The following is a 23999-nucleotide window of genomic DNA, read 5'->3' on the forward strand; positions in this document are numbered from 1 at the left end:
GCAGTCAAGTTACAAGGTCTTTGCATCTAAAGGAATGCTATTGTCATTGAGTGTATGTGAGAATATTCTTACATGCATACGGTGAGGAAATTTAGGTAAACATGCATTCCTGCCACTGCACCTGCTTGTGTTCAGTTCAGTAATGGGCTGGAGGTAGTGGTAGATTGGCTTGAATATTACTCCGGAAGCAGTCAGATGTGAGATGACTACCTGATAATGAATTAATAACAGGATGAAAATACGCGAATTCACCGGCAGTGTTCGAGAAGGTTCAGGGAATACTTCGCAGAAGCAGCATAATGCCCCCATTCAGGCCTCTGGCCATCCTCTAGCAGTAAATATGGGCTCCTTCCCATTCTAAATCTCATTGACGCGGCGAGCCACATGCTTTGAATACGGCTGGGCCACATCATATGCGTATTCAGGGCGGTGTTCCCCTGCCTTTCCTCTTAAGCATAAGCAGCGCGTTCGGCTGCCTTTTCTCGCGTGCGGCCGCAATATGCTTCCGTTGCAAAACAGTCGAACGCATCTTTGCTTCTTCGTCAAACACGTGTTACATTGCAGTTTGTGAACATCTTGTTGGCTCCAGATATAGATCGATCAGTTGGACGCAGAACTATTGCAGCCGAGCACACGGACAGGCTGGCTGATCGTGCTGAGGTGGGCTGTGCATAGAATAATCTAGCCCTTCTTTTCCTTTGTGTCAGTATGGTATACGCAGAGCCACCTGTTACCAGCGCGAAGACCTACGCTCTTCCAAGTGGCGTGTTCTGTGTAGAGCCATTTATTCTGGCTGCCTAACCTACAGCAGGTACACTTTATGCACACGAATGCGTGTTAGAAGCGCTCTCCTCAGCCCTACGGCGTTACTTGACAGGGGCATTTTCTAACCTTGGCAAAAAGCCATGTTTTTTTATGCATGTAGCTGCCATGCCCGGCAAACTCAAGCGACGATATTTCCAAAACCGCAACGAAGCCGACGCTGAAACCGAAGCCGGAACTTTCGGACACATCCCGAAAATTTCCGTGCGCGCAGAAGCTCGCAACAATAAAACTTTCCCATTGCAGTGCCCAAAGTGAAGTTCGAACCAACGCCCGCGCACATAGAGCGGCTTCGTTTCCCGACGCCCCACACCACTCGGCCGTCACCGCAGCTTTCTTTCTTTCTTTCTTTCTTTCTTTCTTTCTTTCTTTCTTTCTTTCTTTCTTTCTTTCTTTCCTTCTTTCTTTCTTTCTTTCCATCTTTCTTTCCTTCTTTCCTTCTTTCTTTCTTTCTTTCTTTCTTTCCAGCAACCAACAACTTTATTTACATCACATTTACAACATGTGCGTTGACACATAAGGTTTCGACATGGCACTCTGGTGGCATGGGGGTCGCATACTATCAGATAATAATACCGTTGACTCAATATCAGTGCACACGTATGAGCCGAGCTGGTATGATCTGGAATATTCCCGCGGCAAACAAATGTGTTTTGTCGCAGCTGGGTGACGAGGTCTCTGTTGAAGGTCAAGACGCTACACCGCGCCGGCGCGGCCACACCAATGGACCGGGAGACGCACGGCGCATCCCTTTTGTGCACCGCACCGTCTCGTGCTATGCGCTGTAATTAATTGGTGTGTAGAACTTTCCATCCTGTGCGCCGCCATATTGCTCGCTGATGTGCTTTTTGCATATGGCGCCTGCATTTCCCCGCGCCTACGGCAGGGTGGCATAGCGGATTAGCTGTGGACTGCACGGAATGCGGGTGCTTCCAAAAATTGTTTGTTGTGTCAAAAGTTCTGCGCGACGGTCAGGTATTCACGTGGCTGCTTCCTTACTGACGGGTGCGGTGAGCGCAGCGTGTGTTCCAGGGGCGCGCTTGTAGCCTTCTGCAGGACCTGCTGGGGTGTTCTTCGTGGCGGACAGTGTGCGGGTTCCACACTGCGAGCTTTCACTGATCAGGCATGCGTGTTATGCGGGTCCTCTGCATAGTGATAGCTGCTAGTAGAACACCCGGCGAAAAAAAAAATGCCGGTGGTTTTGTCTGGTGTCCGCACTGCCGAATCGCAACGCAGGCCTTCGGAGAGAAGAAGCACTGCTGAAGGCGGGACTTGAGGTTATTATTTATCCGAGCTTCCTCTTCAGGGATGGGGATTAGTGGAGAATCGGGAGTGGAGTGGAGTTCTACAAACCGTTTCAACAATGCAAATGTCGGTATCTAACGTGTCAGGCTACCCTAGGTTTGCTTATTCAGAGTCAGCATGCAAAGGGGATACAATGACGCTGCAATGAGGCTGTGTTTTCTGTTCGAAAATTGTACTACCGTCCTTTCTTATGAAAAGGACGGGTAATTTGCGTTACACTGTATTCAGAAGTGAATAAGCTAGATGGGTCAGTCGGTTTATCATTACGCAGCACACATTGCAGACAAGTCCAGCAATTTCGGACGAGAATTATGAAAGTTGCAAAATTGTAAGCATTTTTATGGTAATATTGAAAGTAATGGTTCATTCTTCGGATATTAGCGAAATCTTTCTTTTAAAGTGTTTCCATCTGTCACATTTAACAGTTAAGACTCCCATAGAAAACCACTGGGAAACGCTTTTGGTGATAGCAAAAACGTTAATAGAAAAAAAAAATTCAAGACTACATCCTAAAATGCGAACCGGTTCGGCTTCAGTTCTAAAATGTAGGTCCTCTTTGATTCCCAGAAAATTCTGATTCCGATTGCAGTATCTGACTCTTTTTCGGTCTGGTGTAAATGCTGATAGAGTTCTTTTATATCGGGCACTATACAGCATGCTGATGTAGTCACCGCTACAACATAAGGCTAATTGCCTGGCACGTCTGCTGCATGTGTTTGCTAAATCTACAAGCAAACTATTTTTTTCTGTCGTCAGTAACCCTGCACTCAGCGCTTGGAATTAAATTGTTAATCTTATTTTAATAACATTAACAAAAAAAAACAAAAAAATCATTTCCTTTTGAATGGAAAACAGCAGAGAAGCTAGACCACTCCGCCTACACTTGAGCTAGTTACAAAACGCAACGGAAGAGGGTGATTTTTCTGACGTAGAGCCGCTGTGTTTTACGCTTGCAGTTTCCTTGCTGTGTTTCTAGGAAGTCTGCGTTCGAGAGATTGTCAACATGTTGTTTCACTGAAATAAAGGGTTGTATTTGTTATGCAAGTGAGTCATGTGTGTTCCTCTGTGGCTAAGAGTAAGGAAATCTTTTTCGTACTGTTTCTTTATTATATACTCTACTCGTAACTTGCTGGTCTTGTTGGAATGATATATATACTTTAAAAGTAAAATAGCGCATCCACAAACGACCACACGGCAACGATCTGTGCCGTGTCGTCTATTCGTCGTCGCTTGGTCTTTGTGTTCTGTCTATTTTACTGTTAAATTATACACAGGGCTAGATGCACTTTGAAATCAGAAGAGCGGCAAGGTGCGACAGAGGAAAAAAATTCAGAATGACCTAGTGACAAACGCGCTCGAAGTTCTGAAAACCCTGCTTAATTTTTTTTTTAATCGAGCTGCATGAAGCGGCTAGACGCAGCAGAAGGCGTCGCGCCGAACAGTGCACTGAATTTTTGGCGAGCCGCTCCTCATTTAAATCAGTCGACACTTCAAATGTGCAGATAAGCACTTCCCTTTTCATTCCTTTTAGGGATAGGAACGCTGAACTGAAATTCAGCACGCAAGGTTTTCTAGCTGAGGGCGCAACATTTCTGAGCTTCAGGGTGTGGGTCTGAGAGCAGCGCAGCAGGTACTTTTGCTGCGCGCAGTGCCCTTGCATTCTTGTGTCGCGCTCTGCAGGCTTGAGTGCACACGCAGAACTTGTTATTAGGGGCCTTTGTATCACCCATACGGGGAGACCGAAGCGTCGCCGCATCTTCGCGAGCGCCCTCCGACCAGATCCACGGCAGCCTGGTTACTTCTGGCAGATGTGGTAGGGAGAGTATCAAGCTTGGCAGGAGGTGGGCTAGATGGCGCGAGATATGCTGAGAAAGTGTCGCAGAGAGGGAGGACACAGGAAGACGCTATGCTGCATCAGTCTCATTCCTTTTTCCTGTCTGTGTGCTATTTTACGAACACTGCGTCAGAATCGTATAAAGAGACACATGTGCTGCGAAGCAAAAAAAAAAAAGTCTAATGAAAGCTTCGCATAGTGAAGTAAAACCCATCGTCTCACAAACTGCAGCCACAATGATGACACTTGGTACCTGCGACTGCGTGTCCCTTTTAATTAAAAAAGGACACCGAAAATCCTACTGATCGCGAGGATAGGGTGCTGCGGTGCATCGTTCCGCTGGTAGAGGCGCCCCACGCGAACACTTACCACGGCATCATCTATCGGCGGTCCAGCGCGGCGCTATGAGTAGGATCACGTGCGCCGCTCTCCTGCTTTGCAATACGCATCACCTAATTGTTTTTGCGCGTTTATGGCCTCGCGGCACAGTTTACGCTCAATCTGAGACATTAAACCGACCTCTGCAGCAAAAAACTTCATCGAGTGAGCGAGCTGTTGCAGTAAAACACAAGTTCTACCCGCGACTACAACGGTGCTGCGACCGACATTTCCTAGCTGTCTTTCAGCGCTTGGGGACGATGTAAAGCAATCATCGAAGTGTGTTTTAGCCACGTTGTTCGACGCTCGCTGCAGTTTACAGAACAGTTTAGCGCAAACTCCGTGAACGAATTTTTTCTCCCTGAAATGCTTCCCGCGCACACAACAGTGCGCACACGCTCTCTTGCCCACTCTCAGCGTAACTCATCAAACTTCTCGCAGCTTTCTATTTTTAGGATCAGAGAACTGGAGATTGCACCGGGCTCCATTCCGTTCGTCTGGCGCTGAGGTACTATTGAACCACCGTAGCAGCAGCATAAATGTCTTTGTTGCCGCGACACCAAATGATCAAAACGTGCAATCATGTGCAATCAAATCAGCACTGCCGTAGCAAGAGGAGTCGCGTGATTCCACCTGCGGAGTGAGATCAACGCCAACGCTGTTCGCTCCAGTCGGTTGTAGAGCTGGCACCGGGTACAGTTCCAACACTTCAGAGACGTCAACTAAAAGGTTGCTTTTGTGGCGGTTGTATTATTTGTTCGGCCGTTGCTTTTTCAGCCCTTCGCCATCCGGCCGGAGCCGCAGGGGGAACTGCAGACAGCTATCACGGCTATGCTCTCCGAATCCTTTTCTTGTACCTGCTGCGTTCCCTATTGTTCCGAGTGCGGAGCCCGCAAATGACAGGCAGATGAGCGGAGTCCCCGAGCGGGCTGACCCCTGGTCCGTCCTTCGGGAGCAGAGGTGGGCAGCCTCATGAGGTCGACCTCAAAATGACCTCAACTTCATGTCGTGAGGTGAGGTTGAGGGGAGGTCGGCGACGGCTCGAAATGTTGTGAGTGAGGTCAGCAAAACAGACCTCAACTTCACGCGTGAGTTTAAAGTTGAGTGAGGTCGTCATTCAGTGAGGTAGAAATTTTGAGGTCGAGACTTTTTGCAGTTGCCGCGTCTTACTACGACGAGTGCCGCTTCCGAAGCGGAGTCGGAGCGCACCACCGCAGTGTTCATGCAGTGACGCTTGGTGTTCGGTTTCCCCTGTTTAGACAACCGCATGGCACAGTCCGCTCTTAGCTTTTGGTGCTGCGCCGTAGTGTCTGTTCAGCCCGAGCCTACAGGAAGACGCACCCCTCTGGTCTTCCTGCAAGGAGTGCTGCTGTCACAGCACGCCGCTCACCCTCCCCCTTACTCTGCTGGCGTAGCAGCCGTAGCTGCGTCCCGGTCGCCTCAAACTCCCGGGAGCGCGCAAAGTACATAACTCACGTTGACCTGTGGTAGCTTTGTCTGATGTCGCAAACAAATAAGTTCAGTCCAACAAGCACGCTATAAATTCATCGCAGCGCGGATGGCCCAACGCAAGCTTACTTCGTGTACTTGAAGACTACCGGCGCTGTCGTCACGGCTCTTGCCCTGCAGTCGAGTAAAGGGATCCTGCTGTACATTACGCGGTGTCCTAACAGAAACTGGAGCAGCCGGCACAGGAGAGAGAATGTGATTCAGGTAGTTCCTAGCAAGGACGCATGCTGATTCGATGAAAAGAGAAGGAAGCCAGAAAAACCTGCATAACACCGTCGAAGCTTTTGATCGGTGTCTTCTCCTTTCAAATCTCACCCTACTTCTGCATCTATTCCCGTTACGCAATGCAAGCAGATGCAAATATAATTTCATTTTTATATCCTTCCAAACAACCTCTCTTTGGTCTCCTGTCCCTTGTTCCTTCTCAGAAATTCTCGTAATATGCCGAAACACCGCAGCACGGCCGAACGTACCAGCATAAAGCTGTGTAATAATGGTAAAATATTCAAAACTGCAATGAATGTATGGTGATGTGGGAGCTGATTCCTTTTACTTTTTTAATGAAGATGTGTGAATAGAACTGATTACGTGCTGGCGCTGTGCTGCCGAGTCGATGTTTCAAACCTTCTAATATGACGTTTAATGGGGCACACTCTTGTGAACTTCTGTTTTGAGTGTGCCATTTTTGTTTGTAAGTTTGTAATCATACTCTTTGTTTTTTCTCGTATGGGATCAGTTAAGTTTGCGGCCCGCCTTTCAGACGACCAGGTGCTGCTCACACTGTTACCTTTCATTTAACTATTTTACAGAGACCCATCGTTCACCCTAAACGGCTTCGCAGAATGGTCGCGCGGTGATCGCGGGCAAAAAACTTCGAGGATGCCGGCGTATAATTGATTTGTTCAGTTTTGAAGGAAAACAAGTGATTGACTGAAACCAGCTTCTCTCAGACTGGTTGAAGAAATGGCACCCAGAATTATGTTCAGGCGTATACTATTTAGGCGTTTTTTTGTCCCGGGAAGGGGGGTGGGGGGTGGAAAAGATTTCGCTGCGGCGAAATTTGAGCGCAGAGCCATGGTGCTCTTGACAGAGAGAGCGGTTCACGCTGCCCACTCTAGTCCAGTCGTTTTGGCCCGTGTGATTTCAACAGTCGGCACAGTGTTCGAAGACGTAATTTAGCCCATTCCTGCAAAGTGCCGCGGGATCACCGAAACATCGGAGAATTTTCAGGATTTTAAAACCATTACCAACGCCACCTGGACGGAAGTAGCGTAAACGGGGGAGGGTCCTGACTTCCCAAGAACATCAACATCATCAACATCATTAATTTTTACGTGCTATTATTCCTGTTTCCCCGCAGAATTATTGTCTTCGGTTGCTGGCTGGTAAAGTACAATATTTAATCAATATTCTGGCAACTTTTAATTTGATAGCGGTATATCGATTTCCCCGGGTTCATAAAGATACACTATTATCATCGTCATCATCATCGCCTTCACCTAGAAGGTCAACGGTATGTGTCGATGCATGATCGTTGCAATATTTCACAAATGAGACCTGGCGTGTTTACCTGCTGGACAATCTGAATGTCATTAATGTGGACCGAGCTGTGGGCACACTCTGTAATGCGTCATGCGCGCATGTGTAGTAACGTGGAATCCATATCCACCTTGAAATGGCGGTGGGTGGAGACATGGTTTGACGTCACATTACATCCTCGTCACGTGACTAGTTTCACGTCACATTACATCGCTTTCACGTGACCTGGTATTACGTCACACTCTTATGATGTTATCACCAATGCTAATTAATCTTAGCATTACCTTATTACATTAATAAGCATCAGTCAGGCATGCTGATCAATGTATGTTAATTAGCGTTAATTAATGATGTGACGTCATCATATTCGTCACGTGACTCGTCGGCTCGTGACGTCACATGGTGCCGTTTCTTGTAGGCCATATTTTGCAGATATGACCTTAAAACTGAGCAACTAATGATTTCGCATTAATAAAGGAAGCCGGTCGCTTCTACACACACATAAATACAACGCTCCCCTGTTGGTGTACTGCAGTCGCAGCTTGTTTTCGAAGGCAGCATACCGAGAACTGAAAAGAGCGTTTGCTGATGGCCAAATTTCTATCTACGCTGAGTGCTCTCGCTATGCCGGATAGAGCTAAACAATCGAAATATACTGATATGCGTCTGCGTAGCCTCACATTGGAAAGCACATCGGCGACCAGTTTCTGTATATACGCAATTCTCAAGTCTGAGAAGACTATCGTGAATACCCCCCTCCCCCTCCCGCCCTCCTAATTTCTGGTAGATGGCGTAGAAGGTTTGTGTTTGTCAATTGCCGGTTCGTGCGTTAATGAGCGAGAGGCTTCCAGTACGAACAAGTATACGCGAAGCAGTTGCCGAATATTCACACTTGATAAGCTTACAATTAGTGAACCCAACTTCATGAAAAAAGTACCCTCCGACGAAATGGTGGTAACCGCGTAAAGGACACCCCTGTCCGTAGGCCATAAGCTCTCCGAGAGTTCATCCCAGATTATAAGCTTCTCTTATTGCGTGCACATCAATTGTGTCTGTGCACACCTTATTAAATAATCACTGGCCGCTTATTGCCGCTATTGTAATAACTAGTAATCAAAATTGTACCATTATCATTTTGGCTTTCCTGTCTCACAGGTTTTTCATAATTTTTTTAACTGAAAATCTTATTAATCGCTTTTTGTTCTTTTTTTGCTTTCCTAGGTCGACCAGCCGACTTCAACCTCAAATTTTGAGGTTGAGGTGAGGTTGAGTGAGGTCGCCAGTGGCCCCAGGAAAAGTGAGGTGAGGGCGTCTCAGGAGACCTCAACCTCAAATGATGAGGTTGAGGTTGAGTGAGATCAGCAAATTTTTTTTTTTAAGGTTGAGGTGAGGTCGAGATTTTTTAGGTCAAATGCCCACCTCTGTTCGGGAGTCGCGCGGAGCCCTCGCTTCCCGTCAGCTGTGCCCAGGGAGCGCTCCGCGATTTGCGAGAACGCGCACGCTTCTCGTCGCACCGGCCGCACCAGGCCGCACCCTGACTGCACTACAACTGGACGATAAACGTCCGCGCTCCCGCCCGCGGTGCCGCTGTAAATATTTACCGCGCGGAACGCCGACGAGATTAATAAAGCAGCTCGGAGCTGTTGGCGTCGCTTGGCTGGGGCGTCTGCCGTCACGTCGTTTATATACGCGTTCTCGCCCCGGTCAAACATTCGCCAATGGAGTGGCGCGATCTCTGTCAGCGCGCCAAGGGCGCCTCGTGCAGGCGATGGAAAGAAGGAAAGAAGAAGGGAGACGAAAAGAGGGGAAGGAAAGAACTTTCGACCGTTTCCAAAGCCCCATCGGAGCACATGTTTCGACGCCGGACGAGCGCGGCGCTTTGTTCGCGCGACGCGCGCTGCCGTGTCCGTGCTCTGCTGTGTTGTTTTTGAAAATAGCCGCTCTCGTTTTTCGGCCCAGCCGGCCGCGCCGGTTGTCGAACGTGAGTTTTATCAGTCGGCGCCGAGGTTGCATGCCGCTTTTTTTTTTTTTGCGACGGAAGATAAGAAAAAGAAACGCAGGGGGCCGATCGATGAGGAAATGCATACGCAGAGGCCTGCAGCGCAGCCACGAAGACGAGCTGGAAACAGTGGAGGAGCTGCGCTCCCCAATGACTTCAGGATGTCATTCACAAGCGTTAGTATACAATGTCGAATTCTTGAACCACACAGCGTTCAAATTCACTTTAATTTCTTGAAGATGAACAAAACTTTAATAGTTGTCGTCATGAGGGCCCTGTGGTCAAGTTCGTTGGCATGTTATTTTTAAAGCGAAAGCTTTCCACACCGCTCCGTAGCTTCTTCGCCGTGTGCGCTGTGTGCGCGAAATTGACCTTGAACCGAGGAAAAACCACGTGACAGCTATGACGTCACTTAGCCGCCGTCGCCGAATCCGGTCGCTCGCCTCTGTTTTTACAGGCCGTCGGCGTTCATTGTGTTCATTGGCGTTGACGTTGACAACGTAGACTTGGGCTGCATACACTAGCGATGACAACGTTGCGGCAGACACGAGGCACTGCAGCAATAGGCCGCGGCGCTCATTGGGTGCCAACCTCTCGCGATCATCCAATAATTTAACTGCCACCTGAGAGGATGGCAAGGTGGACGCGTTGCCTATCCAGTGTGCGGAACGCACTCAATGTTGCCGCCGCGGTGGCTGAGTGGTTACGGCGCTCGCCTGCTGACCCGGTGCTCGGCTGCTGACTACGGCGTCTCTCATAGCCTGAGTCGCTTTGGGACGTTAGACCACCATTAAACACACTAAACTAAACTAGCACTCAATGTTACAGACGCCAAGCCGCGTATACTTGCCAGATACACCACAGCTTTCGATCTCTAACGAGGTTCGGCAGCAGTGAAACCGCAGCTAATTTTTTTTAATTCCTGGTGTAGTTGTAATGCTTGTCTTATCTATTTAACTAAAACTATCTGGTCTGCTGCGAGGTAAACAGGAGGCCAGCACAGATACCACAGCGGATGCCCGCAAATTGTGTCCGAGAGTATTGTGCTCCCTACCGAAACCCAAAGAGCACAATATTTCAGTCTATGATCCTTTCTATCGATCTTGCCAATCGAAATGTTCCACACCGTAATCGGAACTGCAACCTATAATGGCCAGCAGGGTGCGTTAGTCACTTGTCTAGACCTCTTGTATAAATGAAGGTCAAGGAAATCGGTGCGCACAAGAGATACTCTATGTAGAAGGAAATGGGCTTCCTGTACTGGTACCCATCTCTTGTCTAAAGTTTTATATACCGGGTGTTTCAGCGAACACTTTCAAAAATTTTCAAAAATAGGCTTTTTGGGGTATAAATATGGCTTTCGCGGCATACTATTGCCAGTGTTGGCGGACACCAGAAAACCGGTGAATTGTCTTAAATAGTAAGACTGTTAACTAATTTTTAATACTTAACTTTTTAACTGCCAGGGTTAGGCGCCTAGTTGCAGTTAGAGATTTGTAGCCAGTTGTTAGCAAGAGCGATATCAGTTTTTAGAATTTCGAAAAGGCGATTACCCTCGCCGCTGTGGCTGGAAAAAATTTAGCTGCTGTTATAACTCGCTTCTCTCCCACCGATGGCACCACCATTTATTACGGGCCGGGTAGCATGACCAGTTGTTGTGATGCAGGGTAGCGCGGTTGGGCCGGAGAAGGGACTACGAAGGATGGAAGCTGACATTTGGGAACGAAAACCCAAACAGGTTTACTGGCACTTTGAAGAAACTTATTTACATATTTTAACAAAGAAAGAGCAAAACAGTCACAAATTAAAAGTTTGTAGCGTCGAGGGACTGGATGAGCATTGTCGCCAAGGCCCAGAGCGTTATTTCCCACTCTGGAGGCTCGTTAACTACCCTAAGGTTCCGCCCAGGCGGTGGCAAATTGAACACGAGGCACAGATCGGAAGAGTGACACAGCACATAGCGCGCGGAGGCACCGTGGGAATGGGCGAGGATTCGGAGGTCCGCTGCTACTTCGCCCCAAGCTGCACGTGTCCAACCAAGCTCAGCGGCCACAAACTCAGCGACCACAACCTCGGCGGGCTCTCTCCGGTCGGGACAGCTCTTGTCAGTCACGGTTAATTGCTGGAAGTCACCGTCCCCCTCTTCCCCCGTCGACTGTCCACCGCCGGTCGCGTCTTGCGAGGAACTGCAGACCAAGGGAAGGTCATCTCCCCCCTTCCTGAAGATCGTGGGAAAGATTCCGCAGGCAGGTTCCCAGCACATCCTTTTTTTCGTGGGGTCCTTGTGGGGTCAAACGACCTGCTGAAATTGCTGCTACCGTGGTTATCCCAGTCGATGGAATCTTCGCCTTAATCCTCAGCGGCTGGTGTGCATCCCGTTCATAACACTGCATCGTGCGAAAACATATGCGCTATCGAAGACATGCAGGTATAAGCAACCCCTCCAGTGCACGCGTAACTAGTCGAAAAAGCCAAAGTCAGCCTAGACCTATGATAGCTGTACAATCTCTAGTTTATTTCGCTTTAATATCAAGTTTATGAATGGCTTTGCCAGTATCACGAGCCATTTTCCTGACTATCACTCAGAACTCTAAGCCATGGCTCGGAGTTAGTTCTCAGCTAATTGTTGTAGCCACCCTCACCACGGCTCAGTCATGCTAAGCGAGCCCTCACTTATTCTGATTGTTGCACAGAGTACCGTTTCTTATTTTCTTATTTCTGCTCAATTTCATCCGCTTTGCGGGCCACATTTTGAGTGCAGCGTTTATGTGTTATTTTTTGTGCCTGCCCACATTCAGCGATTTGGCAATTAAAAAAAACAGCGCATAAAACCACTGGGCGATAGTACACGTGGGTCACATATGTATATCTCGTCTTCTCTTTTGTTCCGGTGGTGTTTCGCGCTGCTTTTAGTCGATATATTATCGTCTACACCATAGACTGCATAGTTTACTATACAGGCAAGAATACTGCGGAAAAATACTTTCAGAGCTAACCTACCTCCTTTGTTTCTGTGATTTTTTATTATGATTCGCCAACAGTCGCAAAAAACTTTCCTGCCAGCTCTATATTATTTCTTTTATCGCAACTTCTCTTTTTATGCTACCCGCATTTAAGGTATCTCAACCTCCCGCTCTAATTTGTGGTCCCTATCGCACGTTATTGCATAGGTTCCCGCTCAACGGCCACTACGCTACCCATAGCGGCGTTACAACAGAGGAAAACAAAACGCGCCACTGCCATATATCTTAATAGGGAAACCTGAGAGTGGTTTTGTATGTGGACGTAGCGGTTTTGCTTGAAACGCACGCGCAGCTTTCATCGTGTGCCTTTGAAACAAAACAAAAATTATATCGAGGAATGGGAGCGAATAAATAATGGCCGCGAGACGCCATTTATTTCTTCGGCGTGCCCCGGTCGTAATCTAAAATTCTCGACGCCCCTTTCGACGCCCCGCGAAAGTTGGGGCATCTTCTAGAGTTGGCGCATAATCACAGGTCGCGATGACAAAGTGCAATACAGGGGCGATCAAAAATGCGTTGTCCCTGTTCAGTTCCCGTTTAGCGGACGAAGAAAGAAGAGTACGAGAGAAAAAAAAAAGGAAACATTGGAGCGACAAAGCGCCCATCGCTGGCAAACCGTAATTTTCTCTGGCGGGCGCATTCTGGAGGTGTACATTTGTTGTCGTTGTGCGCGCGCATTTTCGCGCGCGCGCGTGCTGCTGTGCCACGGGCATTTTCTTTAAATCGCACCTGAGCCTCGTTCTGGAAACCGCAGCTTCTTTTTTTTTGCTTTTTTCTGCGGCGTGTCCTCAGAATGCAGGACACCTAAATGCTCCCCTCCGCACCCCGAATGCTCCTGTTTCTCTGCTTGAATATTTTGGTCGCACCTGTCCTATGCTCGGCATTGCGCCACGAACGTTGCAGCGCGCATTTAAGCATGGGAAAGGCGCTCGTAGCTGATTCTCTTCCGGCTTTTTTTTTACTCACGCATGCGCATGCGGCTTACAGTCCTCTGCTTTTTTTTTTCTTCGTGAGAATTTGCAAGTGAAATGCAGTTATTGACTACGAAATCAAAGCAGAGGTGAAGCACTTACTCCAACTTTGTGCGCTTCCACTCAATCAATCAATGTGATGCTATAGTAGCTGGGCAAAAGCATACCAAAACATCCTCACTGAAGGCTGCGCCGTGGGTGCAAAAGGAAATAAAAGAAAAAGCGTGCTGTTTCTCTCTTTCTAGTGCACGAAAGAGGACCCAGCTGCCAGAGGGCTAAGATGAATGCAGAGTTGTCCGGCTGCGCATCAGTTCGTCTTCCCTTAAATTAAGCAATTTTTTTTTTACTAAACTGCAGTAGTAGTAAGTGGCTGTATGAAGACAGGGGAGGTAGCGTTCACGGGCCAGTTGACTGGTACCAACTGGGCCACTATCACTACCAGGTCTGAATAGAAGAGAGCAGAAAGAAAAAGAGGTGAAAGGTAAGAGGGTTTGTTAATGGGATTTACCGTCCAAAGGCGGCTCGGACTATGAGGGACGCCGTAGTGGAGGGCTCCGGATAATTTCGACCACCTGGGTTATTTTAACGCGCACTGACATCGCGCAGCACATGGACCATTAGCATTTCGTCTCCACCGAAACGCGGCCACCGCAGCCGCGATCGAACCGGCGTCTTTCGGGTCAGCAGCCGAGCACCATAGCTGCCAATGCACCGCGGCGGCGTGAAAGGGAAAAATGTCGAAAGCATCGACGCCCGTCACAGCCACTGCGTGTGCCGAAGTGACAAAGACGGCTCGGCGAAAGCCAGATACGAAAAGCTTAAATTCTAGTGTGCTTCTAGAGAACGCGAAGTTCGGTGCCAGCCTTGAAAAGCCCCCCCCCCCCCCCCCCCTATTGTCCCTTGCACTGTTTCATACTGACTTTTCTCTGGTTATTACTAAGACAATAGTTTCAATGTAAATACTTGTTAGGAGCGAAGGCGTTCGCATGAAACCGCATTGTCCTATTGATAAAAATTTTTACGTCAGCCCACTGTTATGAAAGAAGCCGACATCATAAAACCACGTTTTCCTTTTATTAACGCGGTGTACACCTTGCAGCAATCAGCTAGAAGTGGCATAGCGGCAGACACCGCCGCCCCTGGTGTCTTCTTGCTGCATTTTTTAAGGTAATATTAAGTAATGGGAGCGTCCTGAGAGATACGGGCGCTCTCAAGAGCTCGCGAGCCGTTAAGGCTTGGTAAAAGCTGCCATAATTTTAAGCACGTTGCTCGGCCTCTCGTACGAGGTGACAGCCAGAAAGTTTTCCAAGAGGTGTTGGCAGGCTATTTGTGCTCACCTTGTGTCTAGGGAAGCCTGAATTTGGAATTTTTCTATTTTTTGCATTCAACAAGGCAAACTGAAGAATATTTAAACAAAATGCTTCATTCCTTGTATGAAGAACGTCATGGGCTCCTCTCTGTCAATCCATGAAACGGGCTCAAGGACTTCGATCAGCAGTTAAGGAAAGCTAGGGAGCGCAGTAGAGCCTTATCTCTAAGAACTTGTGGGGTGACAGAGAATTCGAATCATGCAATTTAATACCTCTTCCAGTCTTTCCGTACACGGCTAGTTAAGCATTACGTTGCAACGTGCCGGAGGGTTGCGGGTCGAATCGAATCAAGGGCTCCTTCTTTTCGGCAGTAATCCATCGGTTTCCATGTGCCAACACAGCAAATCCACATCGCCGATCAAATCAGGGCTGTCTCGCCAGGCCAGATGTCTTGTAATTGGGTTCAGTATACGTCAAAGGCAAAGGGAGGGGAAAAAGTGTAGGAGCGCCTACTGGCATCGCCTCTTTCTGTCTGAGGGAGTGGGTCCGTGAGGGGGAAAGACTAGGAGAACGTCAATATTTGATGGCGATCACTCATCAAACATTATACGCCCCCTCAAGGCCGGGTGTCTGGGACCTTGTCTGTAGATATCCCTTCTTTTTTTTTTTTCACCGTTAATACAGTGTCTTCTAGTGCTGAGTGCAATGAGTCGGTTCTCTACCATCCACCATCGTCTGGTTGGACGTTGTATACTCTACCCGCATGAACTCGGCGCCCGTGCGACGTTGGTTCAGAAAGGAGTAACAAAACGGAGTAATAGGATTAGCTACGCACTTAGTCTAGCTTCGGGCGCATCTAGTTTTCCTCATGCACCCACATAACTTACACGAATAGAGAGCCGCTGCTGGGCAGAAGAAACAAAAAGAACGACTTGTTTTCATTCCTGCGTCTTGTCCTATCTCTCAAGTTCACACCCGGTGGAATTCGGGCAGCTGCCTCGTAGGCGCTGCTACGCACTTGCAACGCGAGAAGTGGGAAACCGGTCACGCCTGCCCCAAGGCCGGCCTGGCTTCCCGATCGGCTGCGCGCAAATCCGTGCCGCCGGAACGTGATCGGAAGACGGGAGAGCGGAGCGCGCTGACGTTGGCGGCGCGTGCTCAGGCGCCGCCGCCGCCTGTTTACCCGCACGGCCAGCGCGCCAGGCGCAGTCGTGTCCGCGAGTAGCGCCGGCGGGCTTAGGCACGCGCTAATCGCTTGATCAGGGCAACGGAGCGCATTGCGACCTCCACGCAAGAGCGGAGCGTGCCGTCGGGACCAGAAAGGCACGCATTGTGCTGCCGCTATATAAAGCGAAGCGCCCGAGGATCCCCGACGTCGCTGCCGCGAGTGTGCTGCCGAAAGGCACGCAGCTAGCGGCGTCCGGCTGACGTCGCGGACGCCCCGCCCGCAGCAGCCGTCCCGCTGCACCTCGACCGGGAAAAGTTCCGCATTGTGCCTGCCTAGTGGCCGTGTAATTGAGTCCCGAGCGGAATCAAACTGTTGGTCCTCGCGCGGTTCGGACAGCGCGATTGCACGACCTGCCGGGCCGGAAGTTGCTGCTGCGCACCACGGCGGCGCTGGCTCACGCGTGTCTGGCCGCATTAGCCCGCACACGGACTGGCCGGCCGCCGCGCAGAGAGACGCGAAAACAGAGAGCGCGACCGGCAGCGGCGTTGCTTCTTCTCGCGTAACCGACGAAGTGGCCTGGTTTTGCTTTTTCGCGCTGTTTTTTTTTTAGGCGGCGGTTGCAGCCGCTGCGTACGTTGATCGTACGTTCTTCGTTACATTCAGCTCGCCGCTGAGCTGCAAAAATGCGGGACATGAACAGCCGAGCTCTTCTGTGCTCCCGTACTAAGAGCGCCACAAAGGCGGCTGGTGAAGATGTGAAATTGGCAGGACAGCCGCGTTGCCCTCGGAACAGGAGTCATGAGGCGCGAATTTTGTATTTTTAATGCCGAGAGCAGATAGATGAAAGTTACTGTTGTGAAGAGAATGAAAGCATGTGCTGTTGACGCGCTTTCTTTCGGAATTAGATATCGAAGCAAAATATATTTTAAAAAATCAGACTATCTAGTCGTCGAGAGTAAACGTAAGCACGGAATGCGCTGGAGGGAAAGCGCATCGTATTATAGGACGGCTCGCGGGTACACACGAGTCTTGGGGAGCGTCACTCATCAGCCACTATTCTTTCCTGAGCTGTTCTTCACGGGCGACAGAGCGCCCGGATTTCTTTGCCTCTTTTTATGTATTGTGACCCGCGCGACCAGCGCTCGCCATGTACCGAAGAAGAGGGTATGGTGCCAGCACGTACTACTCAGATCGCTGGGACATTCGCTGCGGCCGGACGTCACCGTCACCGCCTCCGCCGTCAACCACATCGGAGAACGACAAATTAGAGCTGGCGTCTGGCCGTGCTGACGGATGGCGCCAAGGTACCTGTGTTCTAGGTTTCGCGTGCATTACGTAATGACGGCCACTCACGCGGCGCTGTCACCTAGCTTATGAAGTACCACCAGCACTGCGCGTGAGCCTCTCGTGCTGCAGGGCAGAACTTCCTTAGCGCATCGCGATAGCTTCGACCACCACGGGATCAGGAAGACGCTGTTGACGCATGCGCTGCTCCGGCGGCATCACAGCACGTAGCACCATCGAGGGAAGGCGGGGGGTGACTGAAAGCTTCGACAAAGTTCGGTTTAGGTTCGCCTCTGTGTTCTCCCTCCGTCTTGGCGCCAACGTCACCCGCCGCGCCGAAAACGGGAGCTAAAAGCTTTTCATGCTTAAAATAAAGCAATTTTCGCGGAACGTTCGCTGAGCCCTTGCGTTGAGTGCGGCTCTGTTCGTATATAGTTCACTCGAATACCTAAGGCCGCCGTCGTCTGCGTCCATTCACCGGTTGCAGGGCCAAGGTTACCAAAAACGGCAACAGTCTTCCAAAGAGGTTGGGATAAAGAAAGAAACCGAGCCGACTAAGAGAAGCAAAACGCGGTGTCGAAAGCTCGGGGCCCATCGGGGGCCCTCGGTGGCCTGAGAAGAACCCGAACACGTGACACGCGGTGGCCTGAAAGATGCAGACATGCGCGCATAGCCTACGCTGACGTCCCCATTCGGGAGCAGGTTAAGAAACGGCTGTTGCGGTCGCTCTAGGGAGCTGTACTGACTCGGTCGCTTCCCATTATCGCCTCAGCGTAGGGCCTGAGAGCCGCTTGCATAAAAGCGTGGCACCTCGCGCTCACGAGTCTGGCCGGGCGGCCAGTGGCAGAGGCGTGCCTTTCAGCGTGTGACGTGCCGTGATCGAGCGGCCCCGGATGGGTGAGCAGGCCCCGGGGCCACGGCGCCTGTTGGAGATATAGATGGACGTGGCCGGCTTCGCGCCGCTCCGGACAGTGGCAGGGCTCTTCTCTCTCCGACTCAGGTCGCCCGCCCCCGAGGCCCCCTCTGCGTGCGACTCGTCCGAGCGCGCTGTCGCGGTAGTCATGGAAACGAGCTGGAAAAGGCCGCCTCGGACATCTTCCGATCGCACAGCCTCCCTCCCGCCGCCTGTTTCTTCTCTTCAGCGCTGCTGGGCCGAGAGACTCTGCGGCACTCTTCTGAGCGCGCGTGTCGGTGCGACCCACGGGTGAAAAATGAGTCGGACCTTGAGAGGGTCCGCCGCGGCCGCAAAAGTAAAGCGCGTCTCCGCCTGTTGCGATCATGATAGCGCAATCTATCTTGATCATGGCAGAGCACTGCGGGGGGCACTTCGTCGCTGCGCACTCGCGAGAGCCGGCGACAATGACTCCGCGTGTCTCGGGTTAGGCGGCGCGGTGTCAAGGGCTCTCGGCCGGCCGCGGACGGCAGCTGTCGGCCGCCCGCGTATGCTAACACCGCGGTAAGCAGCTTATTGTCGATGCCAGCGTGTTGCAGCTCGCTCCGTCGATGCCCCTGACGAAGAAATAAGCCAATTTTTTTCTCATAGCTCGGACCATCGTGCTTAACCAGAATACAATCCGGGCTGAGCGACCTGCGTAGGGAAAAAAGCGTTGTGTGAAGACCGGTGTCGGTGTTGTTGTTCAGAGTTCCTCTGATGGCGCAGTCTCGTATGAGACATTTAGTTGTGTATGGGATGTCTCATAATTTATGTTTCACTGCCCAATTTATCAGTTTTTAATTAACAGTGCGAAGCGATAGTAAACCGGCTTAATTGTGGTGCACTGCGTTCTGTACTTGGTATTATCCACTCCAGCTTCTTATTTTGTCTCATTCTGCTCAAGTATCTCTTTTATTTTTTTGTTCTCATGAATGTCCTGAAAATTTCCTGTACTGCTTCTTGATTCGTTCAAGTTTTGCTTTTACAAAGCAAGTAAAGGTCGACGGAAGCACCTCCAAGGATTTATCAAATTTCCTCTCCGATTTCGCCCGGCACCACCTGTTGACGGATGAAGACGCGTTTCAAACTGAATTTAAAAAATCAGTAATATTAACTTCCACGGCAGTTACATAGTTTATGAAATTGCACCTTCAAGTAGCTCCTCTATGATTAATTAATGACCTTAGAAGTGAAAAAAAAACTGCAAACTATATAGATCGGCAGTTAATAAATCTTCACCTAAATTACCAGCGGACCGAAGTATTTTCACAGCCTGCAGGAACGTTAGTAAAAATTCGCTTTTATTCGCTTTTTGCCACAATTTATTTCTAACTAGCAAAGGCGGAGGGAGTTGATGGACAAGGTTCACTTGCTGCTGCGCGCGAAACTCTACGCTCTCCGCGATGACAGCGGCAGCGCCAGTTGCTGCTGGCCTCTTCGTGCTTTTCCCCTGCCACTGTCAACTTGTTGCGGTTTCGCGAAAAGTGATTGAAATTGTGCATCCTTCGGTTATGCGCACCTTAATGTTTTTCATGGGGCAACGTCGGGTGATAAATCAGCTGGAATGGAGCGGTTCCCCTATTAGGCCCCGAGTTTGCCTTGGGTGTCATTAGTGATGCTGTCCTGAGCTGAGGCGGCCGGAGCCCGTTAAGCGGCGCGCTCTCGAAATGGCCGCGTCGGCGGCGAGCGGGTGCATCGACGCGGCTACAGATTCTTGGCCGGCTTAAAACCCCCTTAGCATTAATGGCTTTCCGGTTCGTCACCCTTCTCGCGAGTGCGACCTTTCCTTCGAGGAACACTCAAATTATGCCTTTTGCCGACGCACGTGTTTATACAGGAATGCTTGATCCGTCCAGCGCATTAGGCGAGCCTTTCCCGTTAACGATCCTCGTTATGCCGACTGGCCCCGTGCTTCCGATCTCTCGCCCGGCCAGCCCGTGATCTTGTTTCGCGCGGACGTGCTTGTGCGCAGGTCGCCACGGCGAGCCGCGGCCCTATGGTAAGTCGAGTGGCTGGTCCATGGGCGCGCAGCTGTACGCGTGGAGAAGGCGCAGCGTGAGCATTACTTTCAGCGCACGCCACCCGCAGGGCACTCTGCTCTCTTGCAAATGCATTTCGGTGGGCCGTTGGCGTCCGTGTGTGGGCAAAAGCGGCGATTCCCCAATTTCTCCAGCGATGCCCGCCCCCTTTACCCCGAACTTCATTCGAAAAAGTGGTGAAGTCGAATAGCTTTCCGGAAATGAGAACTCTTTCGTGTACACCAGGCTACGACAGTGATATGACGGAAGAAGCGTCTGCGAAAATTTTATTTCCGGGAATTGAAAGCACGCGTCAGAATATACACGGGCCGGAGCGCACTGAATGCATAATGAATACTGCCTTCCTCGTCCGTCTAAACGCCGGCTACAGTGAGTTTAGATTTTCCGAAATTCTCCCAACTCTTCAGCGTGGTACTGTGCTGCGCTAATGAGAAACCAGCGTGCTAGTATTGCTTCATGAGGGAGATACCTGAGTGCGCATATTATCCTGCAGCAGAATCTGTCTTAAGAGCCCCGTTTCTTCCTTATAAGAGGTCCATTTGTATCAATTTTCTTCGTGGTCGCGTGCAACATCAACCTGTCGACGCCTATTATATTATGCGGACAATACCTGGAGTGCTTTCATGCGAAGATTCACTCAATACGCTGCTGTTACAGGAGGGTGACGAACAACTAATAAAAATAGAGGTTGTTATGCGCACATTACGTAGTACATCAAATACACTTGCTGCACTTTACAGATACGTCTGCGTCGAGCCGTCGCGGTGGCTCAATGGTTATGGAGCTCGTCTGCTGCCCCGAAACACGCGGGCTCAATCCCGGCCGCTGCGGTTGCATTTTCCATGGAGGCGAAGCGCTTGAGGCCCGCGTAGTGCGGGATGTCAGTGCATGTTCCCACCTTTCCACCCGCAGGGAAGGCGTGTTTGCATTTGCCGTAGGCATATACTTCCTGCGTTTGTGTTTCCTGCTCCAAGTTGATTTAATATTCCTCCGTCTGAAATAAGCCGGTGGCACATAGTATACACTGCAGAAAAGTAACAGATTTACAACATTGAATCACTATAGGCTCCGTACAGTCAAGTTTGGTCACGATCCTTGCGCCACCTAGCGCCGCTCCAGCGAGTCTGTGGGCCGGCTGAATGGAAGCACCGCCGCCGTGCTCAGCTGCACCGCCTGCACGCACTTTCAGTCGCGTTGCAACGATGGCAAGCAGTAGTAGTGGCGGTGGCCTCGGCAAAAAAAATGCGAAAATAAAAAGCAGTTGTCGGTATTGCTGCGTGAAGGATTGCCATAGCCGCGAAGGACAGTTTGGCATTAAGCTGTACAGATTTCCAGGTAGGCCGTACGAAAGAGATCGACGAAAGAAGTGGATCACGGCAGTGCGGAGAATCAAGTAAGTTCTTTGTCGCATTTAACACCAGTCTTAGCGTCTTTTCAACATAGTACGTTTAGGAGTTTCATACCGCGAGTGGTAATTTTAAATGTGAACGCCTCGCCGCGCTCCGGGCGGTCAAGTTTGCGGAAATTTTGTTCGAACCTCGTGCATATGTACCTACGCATACGTGTCATTCTCATCGCGGATATATCGCCGCACTTAACTTTCTATGGCGTATGTCCGCGCTGCATTTCTTCGATTGTACTTCTTTAGTCGCGCCTACGTACAAACTTCCTCACATGTGTGTACATACTGCACTTGCCTAGGAACGTTCGTACGGCGCACCGGGTTGGGTACGGAAGAAGTTATCGTGCATGCACATTCGCTAGGAGTGCGGTTGGCTCATGTGTCAAAGCTATTTTGGGCCCTGCAAATGGCGAAAAGTGTGGCAAACATGATAGAGCGTGCCGGTAGAACTTTTATGCGGTGTACGCAGACCACTTCTCCGTAGTGTAAACATCTTGTGTTCTGTAAAATTGCAGGCCAATTAGGGAAACATTATGCATGTATTGTCTGCCTCCGCCCTCTGTGGGTTGAGGATTTTGTGGTGTAAACAATGCTGTGTCGTCTTTTTCAGCATGGCCGACGGTTCCGAGTGGGTGCCGAATGAGAGGACAAGAATATGCTCTAAGCATTTCGTCAACGGAGAGAAGAGTACGATCGCATCGCATCCAGGGTACTACCCAACCATATTCCCGGATGCATACAGGGTCAGCCACGTCGATGCGACTAAGCAGCTTGCACGATATGAAAGGTATGAAATGTCTTTTAGCACTGTGAACCACCTATAAGAATTCAATATTTGAACTACTGTGTGCAATTCTAAGTTCAATTAGTCTGCAGAATTTGAATGCAGCTGGTAATTTTCATTATGTAACGTTCAGAAGAAGGACCACAAGGAGAATATGAATTTTCGAATGTTTCATATGCTTCAGGTTGCATAGGAGGAGGAGGGCTAGGGCATCGTCTGCCTCAGTAATGCCAAAGCAGGCATCTGCCACTGTTAGCGAAAAAGACACGGCATCAAGCACTGAAGAAGACACCTCTGAAACGGATCCCCTGAATCAAGAGCCATCCAACCTGGAGGTACTTTGCATGGCTGTTGACGCAGCACAAAAAGACGAGGTAAGCAACCGGGATGGGCATGGAAGAATGACGCTGCCATTCTTTATTTTGATGCAAAGCCGTCTCTGTGTACATGTTACATGCAGAGTTTAAGTGTGAAATTTCAGCAGCTTACTGCCTGCTCTCGTTACTGTGAATTAAAGTGTTTAACCTCTAATTTATGTATATGCATCTCACTGCAGTGCAGGTGACATAGCTGTCCAGTTTTATGACTGATACCTGTTTTTTCTTTTCTACGCAGTCTTGCCAAACCGACGACATTGCAAGATGTTCCGGCACATTTTCGGTGTTCCTGTGTTCGGCACGAGGCAATGAGGCGTGCACTCAAGTCAACCACAAAATTGTTCGCGACGCGGAAGTACAGTGCAAGCCTGCAGTGGTTTCCCGCCAGTCTGGTAGAGACAGCAGGACAGCTTGCTTCACAGGATACGACAGTGTCCAAGCATGTGCAGCTGCCATGAAGGATCTGTGCGGTGTGTCCCCCGACATATATGCCCTCCTGCTTAGCATAATGCCCCGTTCTGCTGAGCGAACTTGTGATGTGCCAATAACCGATAGGCTTGTGCTGTTTTTGATGAAGCTTAAACTTGGGATCACTTACTCATCTCTTGCAGTGCTTTTCTGCGTGTCCAGGAACACAGTCTCTCGTCATTTTAAGAGTGTTCTTAAAACACTTAGCATTGCCACGCAGAAGTGGATATATCGCCCTCCTGATCATGTCATTAGACAGACAATGCCAAATTGCTTTAAAGTTCACTACCAGGACTGCTCGATGATAATTGATTGTACAGAAGTCCGTACAGAACAACCGTACACTGTACAGCAACAGCGTGTGCTGTATTCACATTACAAAGGAGGATATACTCTGAAATTCCTCGTTGGAATCACGCCATGTGGTGCAGTCTGCTTCTGCTCAAAGGCATACGGAGGCAGGTGTTCAGATTCCTTTATTACAGTGGATTCTGGGTTTCTAGACCTAGTGCAACCAGGCGATGTTGTGATGGCCGATAAGGGGTTTCCGGGTATAAAGGCAGGCCTTGAAGAGGTACGGGCTGTATTAGTGATGCCCCCATTTTTGCATGGTCAGGACCAATTTTCTGGAAGTGAGGTGCATGAGACGTACCAAATTGCACAGGTGCGAATTCATGTGGAAAGAATTATCCAGCGCATAAAGATGTTCAACATCCTCAACACACGCATACCCACAGAGCTGATTGCAGTGATGAGCGACGTATTTCATGTCTGCTGCGTCTTGGCAAATCTCCAGCCGCCTATTATAAGCTCCGAACAGTGAGGTTTGAAGTGCTGCGCCATCTACAATCAG

General features: G+C 49.8%; 2 protein-coding genes across 2 annotated transcripts in view; both read left to right on the plus strand.

Moving 5' to 3' along the window:
• Positions 1–23999, plus strand: part of LOC144113401 (uncharacterized) — a 199513-nt gene that overhangs the window by 76460 nt on the left and 99054 nt on the right. The window lies entirely within an intron of this gene.
• Positions 21369–23983, plus strand: LOC144113399 (uncharacterized). Its single transcript, XM_077646439.1, has 4 exons — positions 21369–21508; positions 22128–22304; positions 22486–22675; positions 22917–23983. The coding sequence occupies exons 2-4, from the start codon at positions 22129–22131 to the stop codon at positions 23967–23969; spliced, it is 1419 nt and encodes a 472-aa protein (XP_077502565.1). The 5' UTR covers positions 21369–21508; position 22128; the 3' UTR covers positions 23970–23983.

The sequence above is a fragment of the Amblyomma americanum genome, chromosome 1 (genome assembly GCF_052857255.1).
Source record: "Amblyomma americanum isolate KBUSLIRL-KWMA chromosome 1, ASM5285725v1, whole genome shotgun sequence".
Taxonomy (NCBI): Eukaryota; Metazoa; Arthropoda; class Arachnida; order Ixodida; family Ixodidae; genus Amblyomma; species Amblyomma americanum.